Source organism: Vigna unguiculata, chromosome 2 (genome assembly GCF_004118075.2).
Source record: "Vigna unguiculata cultivar IT97K-499-35 chromosome 2, ASM411807v1, whole genome shotgun sequence".
Taxonomy (NCBI): Eukaryota; Viridiplantae; Streptophyta; class Magnoliopsida; order Fabales; family Fabaceae; genus Vigna; species Vigna unguiculata.
The window spans coordinates 16,875,468-16,894,917 of record NC_040280.1 but is presented as its reverse complement, the minus strand read 5'-3'; the positions used below and the strand labels follow the sequence as shown (position 1 = coordinate 16,894,917).

Genomic DNA, 19,450 nt, shown 5'->3' with positions numbered 1-19,450 from the left:
AAATGTTCATTGATTTTATCATTTTTACATTGAAAGCTGAAATAATTAATTCTATTAATTAAAATAATATAAATGCATATAATTAATTTTATAAAGACAAAAATATCCTTTAAAATCTCTTAGCAATCAAAATAAGCATTTTGGAAACTCGATTAAATCTCAAATTGATACTTTAATTTTTATTTTATTTTTTTTTTTGTAAAATTTTTAGATGTTTAATATTAATTTTTGTTGGTTTTTCTATTAATTTAAACTATTTTATGTTTAATTATATTTTAATTTTTAATAATATTAAAATACTGTTAATTTATTATTTAATTATTTTTTAACTTTTATCATTAAATAAAACATTATAATAACTATAGAATACTTGTGAGTATTCTTGTCTTTTAAATAAAATAAAACTGTATTAATTGTGATCAAGTCAAATTTCATTTAATATTACAATTAATTATAAACTTTTGTAGATTTCATACGTATTAATTATTCTTAACCAGTGTCTGGCACTGATTAAGAAGACCCTTAAAAAAATACAAACTAAATGCTTCATGCATATGACAACTTCACACTTAGAAAAAATATAAATTCATTGCTCCTAATACAATTTAAGTTGAAAAATAAAATATAAAAACTAAAGTCGTAATTAGTGTGTAGACTTCACTTGAAAAAAAAGTAGAAATCGTCACACGTGACAACATAATTTTTGACAAGTATGTTAAAGTCGACATCTTCTTACGACTTCACTTAATTTTGTAATAATTTAAAAAATGATCTCTTTGCATAAATTAAAAAGTATATCAATCTATTTACGTAAATTAACATCATTTTATGTTAATTACTATTGATAAACTTTTATTATATATTGGTTTTAGGTTTATAGAAGAAATTTAATTGGAATTTAATATAAAATGTTTACAAACTAAATATTTAATATAAATAATCATGTGTAATGAAATTACTAATTTTTTCAGAAATTATTTTATATCATAATTTTTAATTAATTAAGAATGTAAACATTCTATCGTATCATATATGAAAAGTGAATTCTTCAAACAAAAGTATATTTATTTTTCATTTTGGAAAATTTCTCAATTTTGTTGGTACTTTTATGTTGAAAACTCTTGAAGAGTTCGATAAAAGAGATTCCAAACATATGTTATGTATGTCGTACTGAATTCATTGGAGAAGATTAAACATCTCTTGTAAGAAAAGAAAACTCTTTTTAACCACGGATAACCTATGTATACATACAATACGAATATAAGATATAACATGTATATGATTTGATACATGATTTATCTTATCTTAAAAACAATATAAATACAACACATTTTTAATACATTTTTAATACGACGATTCATTTTATATATAAAAAATATATATTATGTTATTATAATTTATTTCAAATCATACCACAATTGAAAAATTATTAATAAATATTATTTAAATTGAATATGCTAATATATTAAAATCTATATATAAATTAAAAATGACAAATTATACTTTTAAATAGTTTAATAAATTCAAATTCTAACTCACTACTTTTGTTTATGGCATAAAAATAAGAATTGTGTGAATTTCATATTCTTAAGTATCATATGAAAATAACAAATAAATCAGTTTTCATATTTGGTTATAATGAGATAATGATGTCACTTTAATATTTTAAAATTTAACTTGTATCTTATTTGAAATTATTTTTTATTGTAATCATTATTTGAAAAATTAATTTAAAAAACAAAACTGAATTATAATTAATAAATTTAGAAAAAAATATTCAAATCTAATGTTATTATGGTTGTTAATATTAAAGAAAGAAATACTAAAGAAGATAAAAAAAATTAATAAGTTAAAGAAACATGATTAATAAATCTATTTAAATTTATGTTTACATGGATTGTTAGTATTGGGTTGTTAATATTAAAGATAATAATATTAAAAAAAAATCTTCTAATAAATTAAAAATGGGTGATTCGGGCTATTAATAAAATATGTGATATTAATCAAATGTGATATGAATCATTCCATGAAAACTTGCATTGTTGAAGCCACTAACGGGCCCGGGAGTATTTGTGTCAGATACATTGGACACATACGCAAGCTACGTCCATGTACACATAGTTTTATTCTATGGTGATTGATTGTACTTTCTAAATATTTTATTTTTTGTTTTTAAATCATTTTTACTTTTTAATAATAAATTGGGTTCATTAACAAATTTACTTTCCTTTTGTATTTATAGCTCATTTGACCTTCATTAATTTTTTCGGCCATAACTTTGTTTTTTAGATTCATTTTGGACCGATTCCATTTGTATTAGATCTTACACTATTAGAACTTTAATTTGGTTATATGATTGGTTGGATTTAGACTCTTGTGATATTTTCTATGACTTTTAGAAAATTATAAAGAGAACCTTATATTAGCTTACCTTTTTAATTGATTACATAAGATGTTCAATGTACTAAAAATGAAGAACAAAAATCATTTGCAAATTTTTAGAGTTTTAGTTTAGTTTCTTTTCACTCTTCTCTTCTCATTTTTTCTTTTCATTTTCCTTTATTGTTATGCTACATTTTTATTGCATTTTCTTCCTCGTTGTCTTTGATCTTCAAGTATGGAGAATCAATTCACGATCTCAAGATCAATTCAAATAGAAGATCTTTGATTTGGTTTTCTTCTTGAATTTGTGGATGATGTGTTTATATTTTTTATTCTTCTTGCTCTTTAATATTTTTCCTCGTTAATTTGATCAGACTTTAATTTTCTGCACTTTAGTTTTTTTGCATTTAATTGACTACACTTTAAATTTTAACAACTTTACTTTTCCATCACCTTTAAATTTTGAGAAATTTAATTTTTTTGCACTCTAACATTGCATTTGATTTCTCTGCACTTTAATTATATGATTTCAATTTACTATTTACTATTTTTCAAAACCTAAATCTCCAAATTAATTTTTCTAGAAAAAATAATACTGAAGATTGAATATAATTGCAATTTTTAAGATCAAACCAAGTAGTGTTTTATACTTTAAATTTTAGAGAAACATAATTTTATTTAAAACCACATGCAAGAGTGGTTATTAACGATTCATGTTTATGGTTCATATTATAAGTTCATATTATAAAACAATAGGTGAATATCTCATCAATATTATAAAACAATAGGTGAATGACAAAACAATGTAGGTAAAGATTGTAGCTGTTCAACACAAAAGTGTCTATATAGTCGAGCTCTAACTACCAAGTTATTGGTTTTACAAAACAAATTGAGTGATTTAGTTTATGACTAATAAGAACATGTTAAAAAAGTATAACATTATAATTTTTATTAAGTGTTAAAAACAACTAAGTATAAAATCATGATTGTGTTTCGTCTAATAAATAATGATTCATATTAGCAACCAATAATGTAAGACGTGAGTGTTTCATCTAATATATGATACAACATTGTACGATCATGTTTTCTTTTTGACATGATACAAATATGTTCAAATGATATGTACATTGAAGTAAGTTAATCTTGTACTGACTAAAAAATATATAAATGTTTATTTTATGTTGTAGGGAATGACTATCACTTTTGTCTGCAAAAATAAGTTCATTAGATAAAGGACAAGTTACATCATAATATCTAGAACAAAGAGCTAAAGTTATTTCTCTTCATCAAATTGTTGAGCAAAGCATTTCATCAAATTGTTGAACAAAGCATTGTGAAATTTACGAAAATTGTCTACTTCACAAAGCACTACAATTTAAGATAAATCAAGGAAATGTGCACTATCCAAGAAGAAAATAAGTACTTCCAATTATTGGGATATTACAAAAAGAAGAAGAACGTTTATTGCTACATGGAGCGCATTAGATGCATCCATCATTATCAAGTTCTTAACATGAAAGAGAATGCACTCAAAATAGTTGAAGTTGCTCAACCGCTAGAAATGAATTTTACAATAACTGCTTTCTTCATAAACTATATAAATTTATTCCAAAACATGAAGAAAAAGAGAAACTAAATTGTATAATACAAAATGTTACTTAAATCTCTCGTCAATAAAAAGTTTCACGATAGAACATTGATTGTGTTCAAACAAGAAGTTAGAGCACAACATCAATCCTACATATGTCTTTAGATGTGAACCTCCCTACTAAACAACTTAGTGATCCTTGATCACTTTATACAAAAACCTATTATCTTCGCAAAATGACTATTTGGTAAAAAAATACCTAATTATTGGCCAAAAATAAATGTTTTTTAAAGAATACTTAAGTAAAATTAGAAATGGCTTGTCAAAAAATATTAGATCGAGTCGGATGTGGCTTGAAAAAAAAAATACATATAGTCCTATTAGATAACCTAAAATTAAAATAAATACGTAATTTAAAACAAATTTTAATAAAAGTAAATAGAATCGTATAATCATCAAATAATAAAAAAATAAGCAAAAATACAAAACAGAAAAATATGTGTGTGATCTTTAATTTTAGTATCAAAATTATAAGTCAAATAAAGTATTTAAATATAAATAAAAATGATACGATAGAAAAAAAATGTATACTTTAATTTGAGGTATACATTATTTGTTATTTTATTAGAAATACAAAAGAGATCTGTGTATTTTAAAATTTAGAAGTGAAATAATAATTATTTTATCAAAAATTTAAGAAATATGAGTACACTAAAATCCAAGATATGTAAGTGTAATTTACTTGTTAGAGTAACTTCCACTACAAGAAAAACAATAAAAAAGTTCCAATAAAACCCTCGCAAAGAGCAAAATATCGATGTTTATGTGTCAACTTAATGTGGGAAAGGAGTCCTTCCATAAAGTAGGATTACTAATTTATTTTAGCAAGAGCTAATACAACCATCTCAAAAAACCAATGGTCAAACCCACGCTTCATACATTGTCACCCATTTTATTTAAAAAAAAAAAATTAGTAGTAGTGAGAGCTAAACTCTCACTATAGTTTTATCTTTTAAAAAATATTGTAATTTATGTGGGCTATAGGCCTTGTTATATTTAATATATATATATATATATATATATATATATATATATATATATATATATGTATATATATATATATATATATTTACTTTCATGGGCTATGCCCTCGCTACATATTTAATATTTTACATTAATATTATTCATAGGGTCGATTTAATATTTTACATTAAATATTTCTATAGCGTGGGTTAGGCCATCGCTTTGCAATTAAATAATTTAATTTTTAATATATGATTTACGTTATATTCTTTCTTGGTTTTTCTTTTCCCAACATTGTACTAGAGGGGTATTATCATCTTTTCTCATCAACTATTGTAAAATAAAAAGGTAATGGATCAACACAGAAGTTAACCCATCAGACAACATACATCAAACATCAGAAAGAACACTAGAAGACTTGGTGCAATTACAAGTTACTTGAATAAAAGAAGAATTGTTTGCTATTGGTGTATCATTGCAATATAGGCTTAAAATTTTAACATGAATATTTGCCAATACAGAACAACAACAACATATTAGAGTGCTCCCTTCAAGTGGTCACTATATTTGCATTTCCCTTTGATTTTTATTACATTTTATACTAATTCAATATCAGGTACCATTACTTTTCTATATGGTATTAACCATTAAAAAATCAAAGAAATAATTTCATACAAGAAAATAATATGATTACAAAGATTAAGCGAAGAAATTTATTCCTTTTAGGCAAGAAAGATGCTAATAAAAACATATTACCAACAAATTTATTACCAACCTGAAGATTTGATTTAACGACCCAAATGGAGGTTGGAAGTTGTCGAAGATGTAGTGTGGCAAGTTATCTTGCATGATAAACTAGATCATATTAGCCTTCAATTATGATGAGTGCATATTTTTTTCCCTCATTTAATGTTTAATTCTGGGTATTTAATTGAATTTTTGTGCTTAAAGAGTGATTTAATTGACAATTTTGATAATTAGGCTATTTGAACTTATGTGATAAAAATGTCTTAAAAAGTGATTTTTAGCTGCATAAATTACTTTTGGATATTTTAACATTTGTTGATGCAACTAAAGTTAAGATTAAACTCATTTAAGGTGGAAAAATAGATTGATTGAATTTACAAACCACTTTAAATAAGGCTAAAATCAACAAGTTCTGGAAAAATCACTTTTGCACCCCATACATAACTTATACACTCCTCTCTTTCCAAATGGGCTATAGAAAACCTACCTCTACACCCCTGACATTGTCTATTTCCATCCCTCTTTCAACTCATAAACTAAGAGGCACTCAGATCATGTTATCCCTAACTTTCAAATATGTTCAACCACATGTTGACATGTGTCATGATCCAACAACTAAAAATTCAGCCAATCAAAATGGTGCCACGTTGAACACCATTGATGACCATCCACGCAACAGCAAAAATGACCTAGAACCTCCATTGCAGCGGCACGACCACAAAAAACACAGACCAAACGCAAATCACGAACCTAGTGGCACTTGAACAACAGCGACCACAATTCATGCTATGGCAAAAACCCTAAAGGAGGAGAGAGAGAAAGCTTCATTTGAGAGAAAGAGAGGAATGTCACGTGTCAGCTTCTCAATGGACAGTCAAAGAGTCAAAACTGGTCAAACAGTCAACTCTGGGTAAAGACTAGTCAAAGTTGGTCAAATAAGAGGGGTTGAATTGGAAATATTGATATTTTTGGATGTCTTTGCAAATTTGGACTATCAAATTTCAAAAGGACTGATTTGGAATTAATACAAATATTAGTTGGTGATAATTTATTATATATCTTTAAGTAATTAATTTATTTAATTATATTAGATATTGGTATTATCAACCAACTATATTTGTCAAATAGTCTATATCTCTCCAAATATTTTTGAATATTTATCTTTATCTTTATTTTAAAAAGATATTTGAGAGGTTTTAGCAACTGAAAAGTCCAGTCCAAGTCCTATATAAAGAGACCAAGGGAGAAGCAGAAAAGACAAGTTCGAGACTTCGAAGTTTTGGAACCCTTAGGGAGCCTAATTTCGTTTCCTTTCTTTCTCTCTCTCTCTCTCCATTCTTCAATTATTTTTATTTTATTTTCCATTTCATGAAAGGCTAAGCTTCAAGGGTTAGTTCCAACGTAATTTCTTAATTGGATTATGAGGATTGAATAAATTTGTTTGTTCTTTTGATTCTTGCTGTGATTTATTTTCATCTGTCTTTTGGTTCTTAATTTAGTAAAAGTAATGATTTTTACATTGTAGCAAGTTAGCACGGTGTTAAATTTACATAACATAACAATCATATGAGTCCAAGGGTTTTTAAATTTTAATTGAGAAGTTACTTTGATTAATTTTAGAAACTTTCATATGATTTCATGAGTGTTTGTTAATAATTGAGAAGTTACTTTGATTAAAGGTGAAAACTTAGATTAGAATTAATCAAGAAGTTACTTTGGTTAATTAGCTTTTTACTAGATATAAGAGGTAAAAGAATGGACATGATTAGGATTAGTAATATTTAATTGACAATTTACTTTGGTTAAATTTACTATGATTAATCTACAAAATTCTTGCTTTTGATTGAGAAGTTACTTTGGTTAAAAGTAAGAATGCCAACAAATCAATTGAAAAGTTACATTGATTAATTTGAAGTCTTAAACAAGAAATCAATAACAATAATCTTTAGGAAACCAATGATGAATCCTATTTTGGAAAAGCAATGGAATCAACCTGTTTTCTTTACTATTGTTTTTATTTTATATTTTTTGTTATGAAATAAAGCTAATAACATAGAGAAGAATAGAGAATAGAAGGAAGAATAGACAATGAGAGAATAGGGGGAAGAACTTTTCTGTGTGTCTTATTATTGATAGGAAGAATCCTATTTATAGATACAACATGGTAACTCATAAAGGATACAAATCAAATTAGTTAATACAAAATATTTACATAAGTAATGAGTCATATGAGTATCAATCATATCAATCATATGAGTAACTGTATAAATCAATGGATGACCATTAATTCATAACACTCCCCCTTGGGTGTCATTGATAAGAGAATGTGTCTCGTTAAAACCTTACTAGGAAAAACCCTTTAGGATAAAAACCTAGTGAAGGAAAAAAAGTACACCATTCTATATAATATTGTTCTTTACATCTTCTATTTCTCCCCCTCATGTAAACTTACTTCATTAAGATGACGGAGTCCAATCTTGTGATCCAATTGTTCAAAAGTTCCCCTTGGCAAAGACTTTGTAAATAAATCTGCTAGATTTTCACATGAACGAATATTTTGGATCTTTACATCATCCTTTCAATTGAACAATGCACTAGTTGTTGATTCCATTCTTCTCATGTAATGCCAAAAATTATGCATGATATTGACGATGTTGCTTTTATGCTCTCTTTCACATATCATCATAAAATTATTGTGCTACCACATGTGAATAAATACCTTGTTTGTGATCAACCATTATGACATTGGGAGAATATAATAAATAACATGCATCGGCATAATCCATTAAATCCAATTTTGAACCATTTGGATAAAATAATTCCATATTCATAGTACCCTTAAGGTAACATAGTATATTTTTTACTTTAATCCATTGTCTTCTTGTAGGTGAAGAACTATATCTTGCTTAACAAATTTACAACAAATGTAATATCACGTCAAGTATAATTAGCAAGATACATCAGTGTTCTTATAACACTAAGATATGATACTTCTAGACCAAGAAGATCTTCATCATTTTCTTAAGGTCTAAGAAGAACATTTATCAACATCTAATGACCTCACAACTATTAGAGTACATAATGGTTGTGACTTGTCCATTTAGAACATTTTACACACCTTAAATATATAAGGCTCTTGATGTATAAAAAACACCTTTATTTAAATACTCAATTTCTAATTTCAAACAAGATTTTTTCCCTTCAAAGATCCTTCATCTCAAATTATTTCTTTGAATGATCAATTGCCTTTGTGAGCTAATTATGAGTTCCAACAATGTTTATGTCATCTACATAAACAACAATTATGGTAAATTCATTCTCGGATCTTTTCATAAAAATACAAGGACAAATAGGGTCATTTTTATACCTTTTCTTTAACAAGTACTCACTAAGAAGATTATACCACATACATCTTGATTGTTTCAATCCATAAAGGGACTTATTCCATTTTACTGAATAATCCTCTTTAGAATTTGCCTTGTTGGACAAATAAAATCCTTCAGGGAATTTCATATAAATATGATTCTCAAAAGAACTGTACAAATAGGTTGTAACATCATCCATTAGATGTAAATACAAACTTTGTTGTGCAACTAGGATAATCAAATATTGCAATGTTGTTGCATCCAATACTAGCGAATATGTCTTTTCACAAATCTATATAAGGTTTTGTGAAAAACCTTGAGCAACCAACTCTGCTTTGTATCTAACAATTTCATCATTCTTAATTTGATTTTTGCGCAAAAATCCATATGTACCCAATGGGTTTCACACCTTTAGGTGTGCAAACTATAGGTCTAAAAGCATTTCGTTTAGCAAGCAAATCTACTTATGTTTCTTTACATATTTTAATTTTGGTCAATCATTTCTTTGTCGACAATCTTCAATTATCACTCGTTATTGATCCTCATTGTCATTCATAGCATTCATCGCTATATTATATGTAAAAGTTTCGTCACTGTTGACTTCATATTGGTTCCATATTATATGATTCATGACATAATTTATTGAAATCTCATCATTTTGAACAATTTTAGGTACCTGAGGTTCTTCTGGAACTAAATCATTAATTATGGCAAATGAATCTTTTGGGATTTCCACCTTTTCGTTTAGGTCATCTTGCATTTTAGCTCCCTTTCTCATTCAAGAGATTTTATCTTTGGAACCTATAGGCCTACCACGCTTCAAGCGTGTCTTTGGAACTAACAGGCCTACCATCCTTCAGGCGTGTTAAGAATCAATATCAATTATCTTCATAGCATTAGCAGTTGGTATTAGTTACCCTTTTTCTGTTAGTAAAACATTAGGTAATTGATTGACTAGTTTTGAAAATGAATTATCCTTTGAACTTCTAGTTCACATTCTTTTGTATGAGGATCAAGATGAGATAATGATAATTCGTTCCAACCAATACCTTTTTCCAATTGTTTGCTTTCTCCCCCTAATGTTGGAAAAACTTATTCATCAAAGTGACAGTCGACAAGTCGAATTGTAAATAAGTTTCCTATTGGTAGTTCAAGATATTTCATTATTGAGGGAGAATCATATCCAACATATATTCTCAATTGTCTCTAAAGACCCATCATAGTCCCTTTTTGGTGGGGAAAACATATACACCACACCAAAAAAATTCTTACATGAGAATATTAGGTCATTAATCAAAAACCAGTTGCATAATAGAGTATTTGTGATAACTTGTTGGTTTGATGCGAATCAATAATGCAACATGCAAAATTGCATATCCCTAAGTAGCCATTGGAATATTAGCTCTCATAAGTAATGGTCTTGCAACCAATTTTAGATGTGTTAGTAATAATTCCACAAGTCTATTTTGAGTATGAACATGTGTTACTGGATGCTCAACTTTAATTCCAATTGATATACAATACTCATGAAAAGCATGAGATGTAATTTCACCAGTATTATCAAAACATATTTTCTTAATTGGATAATCTAGGAGGTGAACTCTTAACTGTATGAATAACTTTGCAAATCCTTGATTGCGAGTTGATAATAAACAAATATGTGACTATCTAATAGATGCATCAATTAAAACCATGAAATATATAAATGACATGCAAATTAATTGTACTAATATATGTGTAGTACAAATCATCCAACTGATCATGCCAAACAAGGCATTCATTTTGATTCGTAAACTTCTGGTTTACCATGACATGCATTTCAATTGTACTAATATATGTATAGTACAAATCATAAGAGAATGTTGATAATTTCTTCAATACACATTTTTTTTTCAACTCAATCATAGAGATATAAAGATATTTCATATCTTTTTCATTGTTTGTCTCAATATGATTTCTATTTAGACGAATATCCTTAAAACTTAATAAGTACCTGTTCAACTTGTTGGTAGAAGTATAATAGTTCTTTCGGAGCATTCAAATATATTTGTTGTACTATAAATAATACTAACATTGATATCTCGCATTACCAAACAAGAGAAAAAGTTATTACTCTTGAGAATTGTATAAGTTGTTGCATTATCAATAAGACACATATCCTCATCATTGGTTCTAGTGTCAACATTCATTTTTCATATAAACGTAAATATCAATATGATATTTTTTTAACACTCTCATAACCAATGAGGTGATCAATGTTTCCATTTGGCTTAGCAAAGAAAATAATAATATCAAGATGAGTAGCATCCATATAGCCATAATCTGAATCACCATCTTCATAAGCAAAATGTGTTTCTATTATTTGTAAGATGTGTAACATCCCTAAGGAATATTACTAATATTTAATAATAATAATAATAATAATAATAATAATAATAATAAATAGGAAATAAAAGTAAATGCCTCATTTAATATAATACCATTTCCCAAACAAACACGGGAAATTTAAAACTTTAATACACATGTAATAAAAACAGGAGTCCATAATTTATAAAACTAAATAATATTCACATGGCTCCCAAAGGATTACATATTTATCTAAAAATCAAAATGATAAACAATATAAACAAAAATCCCCTGTTATCCCTCGCTCTGAGTCTATGCATCTCCTGGCCCACCTGTCAAATCATCTGCTCCCGGATAACGAGTTATCCGATCATCGCCACACACACACAGAAAGGGTGAGTTATGCACAATATATAAACAAATACATGAAATAAATATGTCACTCATCCCAAAATAACATAACTAAAATTTCATGATTTTCAAATTACCCAACCATGATCTCATAGTCCTTCATGAGTCATATATATGAACTAGGTCTTGGGACTTCACTGTACTCCCACGAAACTAACTCATTCGTGGTCCAACCCTATGAGCCTATCCCACTCATAGTCCTGCCCTACAGACTCCTCATCTGTAGTAAATCATCAAAGCCTTATCGACTTGGACCTGGCACGCACGCAATCACCATACTAAGGACTCATCGCCCAATAGTAGCCGACGGGAACTCAACCAGTTCCATGCCCATCATGCGTTCAACCATTCAAGCACATCCCAGACCCCTATTGGACTTAGTCCGTCAAGCCCAAACACCGCAACCACATGCATATACTTCCTATACTTAAGAAAGACTAGTCAAACCAACACACGCAAGCACACACAACATTGCAATTCGCATAAACTCGCTTAAGCCAGGGACTCTCGCCCAAGCTAAGCCCTCAGTCTCGCTTAGGCTAGCTCACCTCGCTTGAGCGAGCTTAAAACAGTAACATCATCACGTTATCTCGCTTAGGCGAGATCCTCTTGCTGGGGTAAGCCATACCCTCACTCAAAACAACACACACCTCGCATAAACGATGATGCAATCAAACAACCATCAACACTCATCGAGACCTCGCTTATGCGAGCCCTTCTCGCCTAAGCGAGCATACCTGTCGCTCAGAACCCCAAAACCTCTCGCCTGGGCGAGAAGTCGCACTCAGAACATCCAGGTTTCCTCGCGACCTCGCTTGGGCGAGTGTCTCTCGCTTGAGCAAGAGACCAAGTCGCTCAACCCCGTCCAAAGTCGCCTAGGCGAGATACGCGTACCAGAACCAAAAATGAGACTCTGCAACTCTCGCTTAGGAGAGATGGACTCGCTTGGGCGAGACTTGCAGAGTTCCAACTCTGATCACGCACTCAATTCACCCAACCTTGCCCAATTCACACAACAAAACATACCAAAACAGCATTCGATCATTGCCCAACATAAAACAATGGCTAACAAACATCAAACATGTTATTTCATCCATTCATATTACCCCAACTCAAGATTGAGTTATCCTTACCCAATTCCCTACGAAAACCCTCATTATACCCAATATAAGCATAAAAGGCTTTGCACCCAAACGTCAAGCCAACCAATTCACAATCACAGTACATAGGATACCAAATTTACATCATTCAGAATTATTTGAGAAGGGCAATAATCCAGAATCATAACACACACATCAGTTAATTTACACGCACAAAGACAACTCCCCTAACCTGGAATTATTAGTCAAAAATTGAGAAGATAGAATGCTCCTCCTCAAACCTTCTCCCAATTCTCCCTTGCGCACCCTAAATTCACCACGCAAGCCAATTTTCGTTGCTTCTCTCACAACCACTAACCAGCACTGCCAAAACCCTTACTCCTACATATAATTGGGCTTTTATAGGTGTCTTGTTAATGGGTTTAAATGAAAACACGAAAATACCCTTAATGAGGTGTTATACATTTCAATTTAAGGGTAATTACAATGGTTTAATACTTGTTTTTCAGCCCTTTGGCTACTCCTCCCTCTGATTTCTACCTTTGCCCTTTCAACTCCACTCTAAGCTAGAATTAGCAAAAATAAAGCCTACTTTATGTCCAACAAGGTTTGAACCCATGAACCCATGACGAACAACCACTATGCCAATTCACATTTAGTGATACACTCCAATCAATGTAAGTTTACAATACCTCGAACTCAAGTCCTCTCACACAAACCAAGTACTCTCAACCATTTGAGCTAGTACTTTTCTACGTCACATCAAACAATAATTAATGCCATAAATGCTCTTTCTACCCGCATTTATTAATTAATTATTTATTTAATTAATTAATTTTCACGGGTCTTACAAGATGCCTTGGTGTATGAAAAGTACAACTCAAATGGCGTTTCCTATCGTAATGATAATATATACTTTCATCTTATTTGCCAATATTTTCACATATTTTTCTTTTTCACATTATAGTCCCAATTTTGGTGACAGAATGTGTCTTTGAAATTTCCTTTATAACCATGTCCATAATCAATATCACGATCATATAAATAAAATGTTGTTGCATTCACTTCCGGGAATGGAGCAAAACCAATTGGACAAGTTTCATGATTTTCTATCAAAAGCTCAGTGCTTTGTTTAGCCATACAAAGGCATGAAGCAAATTCATAATATGTATTGCTGCATTCACTCTTGGGAATGAATCAGATTTGATGGATCTCATGATTTTTCATCAAAAGCTTTATTGCTTTGTTCAGCCATACAGAGGCATGAAATAAATTCATAATATTTATTGTTGCATTCACTTCTGGGAATGGATCAGATTGGATGGATCTCATGATTTTTCATCAAAAGCTTCATTGCTTTGTTCAGCTATACAAAGACATGAAATAAATTCATAATATTTGTGAAATCTTTGTTCATAATATTGTTCTCATAGGAACAAATTAGTTGCTCAGATGCTTTATTTCTTTCTTTAATGGTGTCACCAAGACCCATTGCATCTAAATGTATTTCAACATTTAATATCCAATATAAGTAATTCTTCCTTGTAATATCAAGGGTCACAACTCCAAATTTTACAACGTTTCGCGTGTTTAGAACCACTACAAGAATTTATAACTTTAATTGGGGTTTATTATTTGGGGTTATAATAACCTCCACTAAAATATATATAGATAATTGGGGTTTTATAAACCCTCACTAAGTATAAGGGGTTTTGTGACTAACCCCAGTAAAATTATTCTATTTATTTTATAACTTTTAAGATTTTAATTTGGGTAAGATTTTTCTCTTTATGCAGATACTTTTTCTCTTTCTCGGTGGCTCAATTAACTACTTTTGCTCTGGGAGAAGGAAGAAGGTGTTTGCTGGTAGGAAGAAGAAAGAGGCTCATGCTCTTCGCTTAAGGTAAATCGTGGCTTTCAATTTCATTTTTGTTTTTCTGATTCCATCTCTTTCGATTTCAATTTCAATTTCGTTTCTTTGCTTATCGTTCGTGTCCAAGGAGGTTGCGGCTCCTGTCTTATCAGGAAGACGTTTTCTCTTTCGAGTCCATCATTCTCTCTGAAATTAGGTAATAAACACCTTTCTCCTTGCTTTCAATTTCGTCTTTGTTTCGATTTCATTTCCACTACTTTCAGTTTCGTCGTTCTTTCAATCTCCATGCTTTTATTTTCGTCTCAATGCAATTATGTCTTCTGATCTCAACGTGTCTCTCACTGTTCTCACCACGAACATGTTTGTTTATTTATCTCTTCATTTTGCCCTAACTTTCCTTGTTTTGTTGTGTGGTTGTCAATTTCCTTTGCAAAGATACTGATACAATCAATCAGACTAGGGATAGAAGTTTTAGGCCGAGTTCCAAGAAAAAAAGCATTTTGTGATGTTAGTTAATATACTATGGCCACAAGCACTCCAGACATTTTGGTGATTCGCATAACTTCTGGTTCATTCTGCTTTGCAAATACTAGATGGGAGCTAGATCCTGCAGTGGCTTCATTTCTGGATAATTGTTCTTCTTTTTTAATGCCAAAGGAATTCTAGCTTTGGAATGGTTCCATATCGAGGCAACAGGTCTTACTCCACACGTCAAATTACTTACTTTGGAAGAATGATAAAGGCAAGTAGTACATGCCTCTCTATGTTACTACGATTCCTTTCTATGAACTTGCTTGCTGAGGAAGATATAAAATAGTGATACTGGACATGTTCTGGTGCTAATATTATATCCTCTAATCTATTGCCCTTTACAGGAAACACAATGTGCTAGGCGGTCTATAGTGAGTGCATATTCACCTGAAGGTTTGTTCCGATGTAATAGTAGAGGTTAACACTATAAGTAGATTAAACTTGCTAGGTTCAGCTTCAAAAACCATTTCGTTGTGATTAAGAAATTTGTGGCTCTTTTCATAGCTTTTTCTCTATTTAACAGAGTTAAAGACACCCCAGTATTATATTCATCAACCTTGACTTTTATTAGGGTAGTAGTTATTTATATTTTTACAAGGATGTTCCATAATATGAATCCTCTTACCTTTTCCTTTAATTTTTCCTTGGATTTCATTTGATTTTTAGTTTTCCTTATATTTTGTTTAGTCAGTTGTCAAGACCAAAGAATGGAAGACAGGGATCTCGGGGGAACGAAAAATGTGTGTATGATAATGATTACAAATATGGATAAAAAGTTATCATCTACAGTTGCAGAGTTCTTACGAAGATATACTTCTCTATCAGTCAGAGTCTTCATTTTTCCAAATTTGTCAATGGAGGTATATACTAGGGGAGCCATTATGGTGCATTCTGAAAAAGAGTTCCAAGAGTTGTGTGGCTTTTTGAATAATCCCAACTGCATCATAACATCTTCAACTGGCAGGTCTTCTACATTTTGATGGTAACTTGCTACTTTTTGTGAATGTTGACATGAATTGGTTCTTTTCAAAATGGTTCCTGTAGATGGCTTTTGAATTATATGGTATGCTTGCCGGCAATGTCAATCCAATGATTGGAGAGAATGTGAAGCCAGCTTATGGAGGTGGAGAATAAGCTTTTTTGGTATGGTTAATGTTTTACTTTTTCTCTGTATTGACTGTCATACCTGTCAATGATTTAAGTTTTAACAATATACTTGTAGGCCTACTGATTGTTTTCTATTAGGTTGGCCTATGCGTGCTGATGCTGATTTCTTTTGCTTACCGCCTTCTGAAAAGTTGTTTTTTGATAAATCTAATGTAAGTATTGTAACTTTAGACTTTGTCCTGATTTTATAAGGTTCTTCTGATGCTTCTATATATGCAATAAATGAAATTTTGCATTTGCTCTGTTTTGAATGTTTGTAGCTATATGTTATATTTACTATTGTAACTTGTATGTACAGGATGACAAACCACCTAGCAAAGACAAATTGGTTAGGAAAGTGAATTTTGTTGAGATAAGATCATTTTAGCATATTTTCAGGAGTTTTGATCGGATGTGGAGTTTTTTCATTCTGTGTTTACAAGTTTTAAATATTCTTTGCATTTTGTTGCTCTCCATCCTTGTCAGTTATTTTTTCCCTTCAATGCTTTGCTGAATAGAGTCTATCTCTAAAAAAGGTTAATTTTTTTATTAGGCTATGATTATATTTTTTAACAGGGGTTAAAACTATGAAGTAGTAATAGAATATATATATATATATATATATATATATATATATATATATATATATATATATATATATATATATATATATATATATATATATAAATGAGAAGAGTTAGGAAAAGAATAATATAAATAAAAAAACTTTGAGAACGGAACAACTGATAAAAAATTATTTTATCTGGATTAAAGTTAGTTTGTATATCATAAATAAATTAGTTTGGAATAAAGTCAATAACATATACCAAATTGTCTGTATAATTTTCTGTTGTTTAGGTTCATTTTCTGGAATAATGAATCAACATCTTATCTTTTTATTTGTTAATATTTATACGAAGGTAAAACGGAGTAATTTTATTATATATATATATATATATATATATTCTAATTTTGGTAGAATTATTACAACACTCTCGACCTTTTTTTCCTATGCAACCAAACTCATTAAACTATCAATCAAACAACAATTGTATCAACTCTTAGGTTTTTATAACTAGTTGTAAACTGACCTGCACGTGTTATATGACTAATCACCTCTTTATTTGGACTTACTTTCACATGATGACATGGGTAGTGTAGAAATTAGCATGAGATATATATGTAGACCATGATCAATTATGTTTCTTTATTTTTTTTACTTTCGTGTTTTCTTGTTATGCAGAAATTGTGGTTTGACAATGGGTTGGGGCAACATCATCCAATTTAAGCGTACTCTTGGTAGATGCAGCAGTAATTTAAGCAGTAGCAGGGAGAAATAGTGGAGGATTGTGCATGCATGTGTGTCACATACCAATATTGCAACATCGTCCAATTTGCATTAATAAAATAAAAATGTGTATGTACTCTTGAAGATATTATGACGAAAATAATGGATCTCAAGATTGTCTTAGTTTCCATATATGTATATCTTCATTCCTTAGATGCGGTGAAGTGCAGTTTCTATTCATTTATATGTTTATTTATACTTAAGTTGATAATCATGTGATTTTAGTGGTTGTTTCTTTGGTGCAATGATTTTGTGTAATTTCTTGTGTAATTTCATTTATAAATATGCAATTGAACAAAGTTCACAAAATCCATAGAATAAGGTTCTTTTCATACTCAAAAAATTAACTCAACAAATCAATTATCACGAAAGTATAACTTTAGCATTATAGCAATGTCATAATAATATAAGCCCAACTTTGGGTATTAACGGGGGTTTTCGAAACCCCAAAAATTAATGGGGGTTTTCGAGCCCCATGCATTAACGGGGGTTTTTGAGCCCCATGCATTAACGGGGGTTTTCGAACCCCAAGCATTAATGAGGGTTTTCGAACCCCATGCATTAACGGGGGTTTTTGAAACCCTCGGTAAGTTACGCTATTTCCAGGGGTTGTTAAAAATCCCCGGTAATCCGTTAGCTACGCTTGCTCTTCCAGGGAAATTGCAAACCCCTAGTAAAACCATTAGTGGGGGTTAAAACCCCCAGAAATGTCAAATATAACCCCTACTAAAAATAATTATTTTTGTAGTGAACTAACACATAAAATAATAATAATAATAATAATCACCATCATAATAATAATAATAAGACGGAGAAGAAAATTGATAAAGTCAAACAATATAAGAAATGAAGAATATACTAGCACATAAAATATAATAATAAGAATATATGATAAAATTGTAAATGAAGAAAGGATTAGAAAAAACCTGGATTGAGACCAGCAGAACATTGTCCTTAAAAAAGAAAAAACTTCTACTAGCCCTCAGTTGGTTGAAGCATGGTGTTGATAACGTGTTATGAAATAAAGCTAATAACATAGAGAAGAATAGAGAATAGAAGGAAGAATAGGCAATGAGAGAATAGGGGGAAAAACTTTTTTGTGTGTCTTATTATTGATAGGAAGAGCCCTATTTATAGATATAACATGGTATACAAATCAAATTAGTTAATACAAAATATTTACATAAAGAGTAATGAGTCATATGAGTATCAATCATATCAATCATGAGTAACTGTATAAATCAATGGACGACCATTAATTCATAACATTTATATCTTTTCTATTTCTTTCTTGTTTATCTTAATCCCCTATATATTTTTTTTAATTTTTTTGACAAACTCTTTTGTATAGTTTTTATAAGAACTAATTTGTTAAAGGACAATGATATTTTGACTACTAAATTTTGACAACTTTTTCTTACAACATGATGTGTCATCTTTTAAGTGGTTTTAAAAGATTAAGAATGAGAAAAATAAAAAATGAAAAACCAATTAGAAGATGACACCTAAAGTTGTAAGAGAAAGTTGTCAAAATTAGGTAGTCAAAAGATCATTTTCTTTTGTTAAAAAGCAATTTCGTGTTCATTGGGA

At 29.8% G+C, this 19,450-nt stretch overlaps 1 protein-coding gene across 9 annotated transcripts; it reads left to right on the top strand.

Moving 5' to 3' along the window:
• Window positions 1–14,649: 14,649 nt before the first annotated feature.
• LOC114173933 lies at window positions 14,650–18,093 on the top strand. Of its 9 annotated transcripts, none has more exons than XM_028058619.1 (8): window positions 14,650–14,865; window positions 14,966–15,031; window positions 15,493–15,577; window positions 15,711–15,759; window positions 16,054–16,330; window positions 16,411–16,509; window positions 16,612–16,685; window positions 17,756–18,093. In XM_028058619.1, exons 1-6 carry the CDS (start codon window positions 14,753–14,755, stop codon window positions 16,457–16,459), a joined length of 639 nt encoding a protein of 212 aa, XP_027914420.1. In that variant the 5' UTR covers window positions 14,650–14,752; the 3' UTR covers window positions 16,460–16,509; window positions 16,612–16,685; window positions 17,756–18,093. The 9 variants fall into 9 exon arrangements, with proteins under 9 accessions (XP_027914420.1, XP_027914421.1, XP_027914418.1 ...); XM_028058620.1 differs by having other exon boundaries at window positions 14,718–14,865; window positions 14,963–15,031; window positions 16,054–16,326; XM_028058617.1 differs by having other exon boundaries at window positions 14,718–14,865; window positions 14,963–15,031; window positions 16,589–16,685.
• Window positions 18,094–19,450: the final 1,357 nt, after the last annotated feature.